Source organism: Xyrauchen texanus, chromosome 8 (genome assembly GCF_025860055.1).
Source record: "Xyrauchen texanus isolate HMW12.3.18 chromosome 8, RBS_HiC_50CHRs, whole genome shotgun sequence".
In the NCBI taxonomy this organism is placed as follows: Eukaryota; Metazoa; Chordata; class Actinopteri; order Cypriniformes; family Catostomidae; genus Xyrauchen; species Xyrauchen texanus.
The window spans coordinates 37,715,115-37,723,320 of NC_068283.1; the positions used below are offsets into that span (position 1 = coordinate 37,715,115).

Genomic DNA, 8,206 nt, shown 5'->3' on the forward strand with positions numbered 1-8,206 from the left:
TCTCATTTTATTTAAAAAAAAAAAAAAGTATCAAGTCCACAGTTTGTTTCCTTTGTACAGTACAAAATATTCAACTGAAACTCCCAAAGTTCAGAGCAAACGAAAATCTGTAACTGGAGGACAATTAGGAGCAGAACTGGAGAGAGAAGGACAAAAAAAAAAATCAGTGGCACACTCTCCTTCTCAAATGTTTCACAGTCATAGTTCATGTGTGAAACGCTGCTCAACAGGACATTGGCATGAAAAGATAAACTCTAGCACCACACCGCACCCCACGCACACACACAAACACACACTTCTCTCATCCAACCTGTACAGATACACCTCCACTATTAAGTGAGTCTTCTAAGGAGTGTACACACATTCTGAGGGCGTCCAAGAATTTGTCGGGTTTCAAAATCTGTGATGTCCAATGGTTAGGCATTTCCAATGTGGCATGAAATAAGATCCATTGGGCAGCAGAGCGCACACTTTCAACACAATCCCCAAAAACTGTAATTTATATTATACTTAATAACCTAAATCTCCAGCTAAAGTAAAGGAATATATCCCAAATTTAATAGGTATTAACAAAAATATATTCTATGTGAAGTGTAGCAGTCTCTGGGAACACATGAACAAAATCCACCATGATGACGAATGAAAAAGCTAGAATAAATAAAATGCAAAACTCAATTTACAAGGAAGATATGCATGTTTTGATGAATAATTATAATAACAATATAGGCATCACAACAAGATTTAAAATGTTCTACATCAATCTGTAAAACACATAATAGAGACTGGTACATTATGAAATAGTGTATAAAAAAAGTCCATAGCATTTAATCATTCACACCTGAACTTTATAACACTTTTAAAATCTTAAAAAATATCTCTTGAAAAAGGCAAGTACTCCCATGGACCTGACATCGAAAATATTACTTGTGGATTGTTCTCTGAATCTGAGAAACAATTCATTCTTTGTACACAACTGGCATCCTATCACCCCCATACTTAATTTTGTTTAATTGTCTCACAAAGGAGAGTCCATTTTCAAAGAATGTATACTGAAAAACGCTAAATAATTAATCCCTGTAGTATAAAAAAATCTAACACTGTCTCTGATGAGGTTTTGTGAATTAATAACTATATGTCTAAATGGTTATGATTCCTGTTAATGCCAAGGTTCTGGCCACTAGAGGGCAGCATATCATTAGCTCCGGGTCCGTGGAGTCCCGCCATGCTGCTGAGCTGAGACAGCATGGCGTTCTGATCTGCACCAAACCCAACTGGGTCCTTAGAGTTGTGCTGTGGCTGATGGGGAGGTGGAGGAGGTGGAGCCATGCCCGAGTGGTGCTGCTGTAGGTGGCTGGGATGCGGAGAACCTGTCTGAGGTGAGATGTGGTGGGGCGAGGGTTGTGGTTGCAGTCGCGGGGATGGACTCGAGTGTGGTGGCTGGGATTGGGGTCGCGGGGAGGGCTGGGGTGAACAGACCTGGTTGGTGAGGGAGGTCTGGAGTTGTTGCCCCTGCAGGTGGGGTGACTGAGAAATCTGTTGTTGCGGGCTCATGGGGTTGTTCTGTTGTGCAGGTGAAGTGCCGCTGAGGTGTTGCTGTTGTTGAAGCATACGCTGATGCAAGGCTTGCTGCAATAATGCCTGTGTCGTTTGAGGCCCAGGGCCTCCCTGCATGGGTTGTGGAACAATTCCTCCAGGGACCATGTCGGGACCTTGTGATGTTTTATTCTGCTGAATCTGTAGCTGGTGTTGCTGTTGAAGCCTCTGTTGCAAAGCAACTGCAGCCTGCTGTTGCGCAGGGTTGCCTGGAAAGTTCTGCTGTGGGCCAGGTTGCACCCCTGGTAGTGACTGGCCTCCTGGGGGGACTTGCATGTTTCCCTGCTGACCCATGTAACCTTGCTGCTGCTGAAATCCAGCATGATTGCCCATTTGATGCTGTTGTTGTTGTTGCTGCTGCTGCTGCTGCTGCAATTGTAGTTGCTGCTGCCGTCTCATTACAAGTTCTCTGAACTGTGGGTTTATGTTGGCCATGTTTGGAGGACCCTGGCTCTGCATTCCTTGCTGTTGCTGCTGCTGTAAGGAAGCAACTTGCTGCTGCTGCTGCAAAAGGGGCCGCTGTTGAATTGGCTTCTGCTGTTGCATTTGCTTCTGCAATTGCTGCTGCATTTGCTGCTGCTGTTGAAGCTGAGAAAGTTGGTTCTGCATGTTAACATCCTGTCCAAGGTGCATGCCAGTTTGAGGCGCACCAGAATTGACACCCACTGGTTGGCCTCCCATAGGTGCTGGCCCTCCCTGTGGTCCAGCAGGGCCAACAGGGCCTCCTTTATACTTGTGAACCCGTTGCTTGATAAATGCTGCCATAAGTTGTGGGTTAGAGTGAAGAATATTAAGGACTTGCTGCTGCTGGAGAGGAGAACTGGGAGATCGCAGGGTCCGCAAAAGTTCCTGCAAGGCTCCCTGTGGAAGATTGCTCCCTGCTGCCCCACTTGCTACACCACTCTGCAGACCAGCCTGCACCATGCTCATCAAGGCATTTCGATTCAATATTTGTGGTTGTTGCTGTTGTGATTGGGGCTGCATTGCAACCATTCCTGGCTGACCCATCATTGCAGGCCTCTGCTGGGGTGGTATGCCTTGCCCTGTCCACTGTTGCTGCTGAGACTGGAGTGGTGCGTTAATTCTCTGCTGCTGTAGCTGCATTTGTGGTGGCATCTGGCCTTGAACACCTGCCTGTTGAGGCTGCTGCTGCATGGGCCCAGCTCCCACCATCATTCCCTGAGGTCCTTGCTGCTGCTGCTGCTGTTGCTGTTCCATCTGTGCCCGGTTCAACGATGGTTGTGTCGGTGGGCAAAATCCTTGCACTCCTACCATGCCCATCCCAGGATGGGCTACTGCCATCTGTCCCTGTGGCTGCTGATGGTGCGGGTGCTGTGGCATCATGCCAGCTTGTGCAGCCTGTCTTTGTAGCAACTGAACCTGTGCCATCTTGCGCTGAGCATCTGCCACTTGCTGGATCTTCATGGCAATCTCCACAGCTGCAGGCGGAGGACCTGTGTGTTGCTGTTGCGGAGACATAAGAGCTGTACCTTGGTTGCTGGGAAGTTGCGGAGGAGTTGCAGGGCCAAGGCCTGGTTTGCCCTGGGACTGTGAACTGGGGGAAGGACATGTGGGACGTGGACCGTATTGAGTGTGTGGATGCAGCAGTTGTCCTGTCTGTTGCTGAGGAACCATTTGCTGTTGCGGTGAGGTCATCATTCCGCTTGGAGCTCCCATCTGGTGAAACTGGTGGACGGGATGATGGGGGGGCTGCTGAGGCACTCCAGCTGGGACTCCACCTACACCAGGCTGTGGCATAGATTGATGGTTGGGTGTCAGCTGTGTGGGTGTCTGAGGGGTTGCAGGCTGTGTACCAACCGATGTAGGAGTGCTAGGAGCTGTGGCTCCATTATTTCCCGGTGATGGAAGACCTCCAGGAGGCCCACCTCCACATGGAGGTGGTTGCCCTGCTCGCTGCATGGTGGCCATTCGTCTACGCAGCATTTGCGCTTGCTGCAGCCTGTGCTGCAACTGCTGCTGACGAAGCTTGTGCTTGATGTTGAGACAGAAAGGCACAGGACACTTGTTTTCTTGGCAGTGCTTGGCATGATAGCAGCATAGTGCAATGAGTTGCTTGCAGATGGGACAGCCGCCATTTGTCTTGCGCTTGCAGCCCTTGGTGTGTTGTACCACTCTCTTCATCTTCTGGCAGGAAGGCAGAGAGCAGTTGGCATTGCGGCACTGGCATGCATGCACTAGTGACTGGATGCAGCGCTGGATGCTGAGGCGTCGTGAGTCGCCAGGGTTCTGAGTGGACGATGCGGCTTGATTGCTGCTTTCATCATCAAGACCCAGACCTAGTTTTTCCATCTTGTGCTCATGGCTTGTAGTGTTGTAGCAAGTGATACAGAGATCATAATCCTACAAAAGGCCAGAGAAAGAATTTCAAAGTGGTTTAGAGTTCTAACATAAGACCCCATTTACTGCATCATTCATTTACCACATTGCATCACACCTGCCACAATTTCTTACCTCACAAACGGTGCAGTGGAACCTTGTCTCAACATGGTGCTTGCATTCATTACAAGTGTAGACGAAGCGGTCCTGGCTCTGATTATGCAGTTCTACTAGCATACACATGGAGCTCCATTTTGCCCGCCGCATCGAGCTGAATTCCAGGTGCTTGTCTCGAGCCAGTGTTAGGAAAGCGTCTCGCCCATCCATCAGATCACAGGCCATCAGGAGGTCAGGGTCCAAAATTGCCGGAAGGGAATTGACCGTGGGGCCAGCGATGAGACGGATGACAAAAAAGACCTTGAAATTAAGCACAGTGTCAATGCATGTGAAATCAGACCAAACACAAATTGCAAATGGTTTAAATGGTTTTGGGAGCTACATACCTCTTTGTGTTTCTCCATGGTGGCATAGAGTTTCTGTGACAGATCATTGGAGACATTTGGCATGCCTGGTTTCTTTTTATTGGCTCGGCTTAAGCTGCTCTTGTTCTTGCTAGTCTTCTTGCTGTTCTTCTTTTTGGCATTCTTGCTGTCTCCATTGGTTGCCTAAATGGCCAAGAAAATATTATGAATGAAGTAGCTGCACCGAAATAAATTCTTCCATCAGGTGAAACATTAGGGCATTATCTAAAAAACCTAAGGATGTGCTCAATATTTTTCTAGACATTCCCTAGTTTGTCTATGGTGGGATTGTTTACATAGCAAAATAGGAACCGAGTATTCTTGTTGTATTATACAGTATAAAAGATTTCCTTTGGATTCTGAGTGTATGAGTGATGTTTCCCAAAACTCTTGCACTCACATCAATGCTTTCACAAGAGGTGTTGTTTTCTTCTCTCTTCCTTTCTTCCTCTTCCTGTTCTAGCTCTTTAATGCTCTCCTCCAACACATTAGGCCAAAAATCCCCCTCAAAATATGGGAGCTCCATCGCACTGGTCAGTCGATCCTCTGTTGCCTGCTTAAAAATATCCTGGTTAAGGGGAAAGGAGGAGTTAGTGAAAGGCTTCATATATAACTGGTAAAACACAACTGTTTACATGAAGACTTCAAAAGGGAAAAAACTATCGGTACCAGAGTGCACAATCTGTATGGCGACTAGGGCTGCACAATATATAGTATTTGCCAAAATGTTACAGGTAACCTAAAATTTTGCAATATAGTGAACAGTGCTATGATATTAATAAGATTATGTTGTCCACTATGTTTCCCAAAGAACGTATCATTAGACTAATTTCATGATCCCTCTTTGTGTTACAACTTCTAAGTATGAGAAAGCATTAAGACATTGTATTAATAGCATCTGTAATTTAAACAATAGCATCAATTAATTTCTGTGAATCAGTTCAAACTGTCCATTTCAATGTATAGATTCTTGGTACAAAAGAACAATTAAACTTTTGTTTTGTGGAATTATGGTTCCTCTACTTCAAGGGATGAAATCATTTATAATATTTGGGGGGTTTTTCTCCCCTTTTTCTCCCAATTTGGAACGCTCAATTTCAAATGTGCTTTTAAGTCCTCGTGGTCGCGTAGTGATTCACCTCAATCCGGGAGGCAGAGGACAAATCCCAGTTGCCTCCACGTCTGAGACATCAACCTGTGCATCTTATCACGCATTGCCACGGAGACATAACGCTTTTGGAGGCTTCACCCCATCCGCACTCAACCCACCACACGTCCCGAGAACAAACCACATTATAGCAACCATGAGGAGGTTACCCCACGTGACACTGCCCTCCCTAGCAACCGGGCCAATGTGGTTCCTTAGGAGACCTGGCTGGGGTCACTTAGAACTAGCGAACCCCAGGGGTGGTGCTACCCAGGCCACATCATTGTAATATATTATAGAATTACAGAATATATGAGACCATTTTTTTATATATATATATATTGCCCAGCCTTAGATGATTCAAGTTTAGATTAACTTCAAGAAGTAAATCAACTAAATTAACTTTTTTAGCCATGGCAGTACCTTGTAGTCATGTATAATTCTCTCAGCAACTGCTTTGTCAAGCATTTTCTTGTACCACTCTTGCAAGCGTTTGGGTTTGGGAATCTTTTGGTCCGATGGGTGACAGTGAAAAATGTAGTCGTCACCTTCACTCGGTGGGCAAGCCCATATGTGGCCAGTGACAAAGCCCATTCTTTTAACATACTCCAGGTATCCAATGAGGATCTCATGATAGACTCCCGTTCTCAGGTGACGGGGCTGGAAAAAGTGCACACTGTCTAAGTAGGAGATGTACACACGTCTGCACGGAGAGAGAGGAGGTTAGTAGTGTTTCTCAAAACCTTTAGACTCCATTAACACCTGGTTTTAGTGAGCAATTTTGGTGTTGATATTTTTTTCCAACCTTTGATTGGGCTGAGGGCAGTCAGAGCCGTATTCCTGCACATGCATTCCAAAGAAACACACATCTGTTCCGTCGATATCCTCAAATGCAAACAGAGCTTTTGTCCTGTACGGGAACGACTCCGACATCTCACCACTGTCTACAAACCTGTAAAAACAGTCAGTCCATTTTTTTATTTCTTTTACATTTGATGTTAGCTGTTGAAATTATTTTCTTTAAAAAAGACTGGCACTGATTAAAAGAATGAGGACATTTACAAACTGCAAGGCCTCTCACCTGGACTTCATTCCAGGTTTGACCTCCACCACCTTATCAGAGATGTGTACCACACGGATGGTGACATCACCGATTTCTGGATGACTCTGGCGCTTGAGGAACTCATTCACTCGTGTCTCCAGGAAACAACCAAGCTTTGTCTGAGGAAGCCCTGGGATAAGAAGAAAGCAGGGAAAACATAAATTATTTTAGCTTTAGATCTACAACATAGCAGTGCTAGTTTCACGTCTCTCGTATCACTCCATAGTCTCTTACAAAATTAATTCATTTTAAATCATTATTTTGAAGTAGCTGTAGGTAAGTAGCTGTGTAATTAGTGGGATAATGTAAATTAAGTCAGTCATTACTGCAAAATTAACATCTTCAAGGTGCTACAAGACCTGATCACCCTGTCCTAGTTTATTTTGTGATAATGACCATGTACCGAATGTACATTAAACCTAACCTAGTCTTCTGTATTTCTGCATGTCTCTGCAATTTGTGTGTATTATTGGTGGGGTTTTAGCAAATACATGAAAAGACTTATGCACTTACTCTTTGCAGCATATTTATTCTCTTTCCTCATTGCATTGTTTTTTTTCAGACAGCCGTCACACACAAAGCTGATTGGATTGGAGTAAGAGACAGAGAAAAAGGGACGGGATGATCAGGAACAGGAAAACTGTTTCAGCTCTCTGGATATGCTGATACATTTGGTTTACAGATATAACACTGAGCACTGATAATGATTAAATCAATTACACAACTGAAAAATTCTACTGCTTACTTTCAGATTGACAAATAAGTAGACCAACTCCTTTTGTCTAGCTCGTATTGAAAAGGTATTCAATGCATTTTTAATAAGACAAATAATCAATCTAAGAACATGGGCCAGAACACAGTCCTCAGGCTTATAGAGCTATAGTTAGGGGAATATTGGACCCAAATAATTTTTAATTGTCCTGTTATTTTCAACGTTGTTTAAATTAAAAAATATTTAGATTTTAACAAATTAACTTTATTGAACATTTATTACTAAACGCATATAAATCACACAAATCATGGTTTTAAACTCTCTTCAGATTTTGCTTACAAGGTTAGTAAAAATAACCTTTCTTCAAAACATAAAAATTTGTTCAGATTAAATTTAGCTCACCCCGACGGCCATATCGTCTCATTGTGCAGAACACATATCTGATGCATTTTCCGTCCGCAGTCGGAACATTCCAGGAGTCTGTGGAAGAATACAGGACTCAGACAATGCTCAACATATCCACACCGTGACTGAGACTTCAGAAGTAGCAAATAAAAGAGACACAGTTGGTCTAATGAATTTGGAGTAAATGAATAAATAGGAAAGACTCGACATACAGTTCAGGGTCGAGGGTGTCATTCTTTTTCTTCTGAAACTGATCTTTATTGATGGACCTGAGGAGTGAAATAAAGAGAGAGAGAGATAAAAGGGAGGATGACGGCCAAACAAGAGGGTCAATAGAATCAATGAACGAACATTCACCTTTATCATTTACAGTGAGAAACAGCATCACT

General features: G+C 44.2%; 1 protein-coding gene across 3 annotated transcripts in view; it reads right to left on the bottom strand.

Moving 5' to 3' along the window:
• LOC127647484 (histone acetyltransferase p300-like) overlaps positions 1-8,206 on the bottom strand; it is a 49,997-nt gene continuing 41,791 nt past the window's right edge. For all 3 annotated transcript variants that reach the window (XM_052131746.1, XM_052131747.1, XM_052131745.1), the window contains exons 21-30: positions 8,030-8,086; positions 7,815-7,892; positions 7,214-7,281; positions 6,680-6,830; positions 6,404-6,550; positions 6,022-6,301; positions 4,852-5,019; positions 4,434-4,595; positions 4,066-4,347; positions 1-3,954 (exon numbers count right to left, since the gene is read on the bottom strand). In XM_052131746.1, coding sequence (XP_051987706.1) covers positions 1,129-3,954; positions 4,066-4,347; positions 4,434-4,595; positions 4,852-5,019; positions 6,022-6,301; positions 6,404-6,550; positions 6,680-6,830; positions 7,214-7,281; positions 7,815-7,892; positions 8,030-8,086 — 4,219 coding nt within the window. In that variant the 3' untranslated portion in view covers positions 1-1,128. The remainder of the gene's footprint in view (positions 3,955-4,065; positions 4,348-4,433; positions 4,596-4,851; positions 5,020-6,021; positions 6,302-6,403; positions 6,551-6,679; positions 6,831-7,213; positions 7,282-7,814; positions 7,893-8,029; positions 8,087-8,206) is intronic.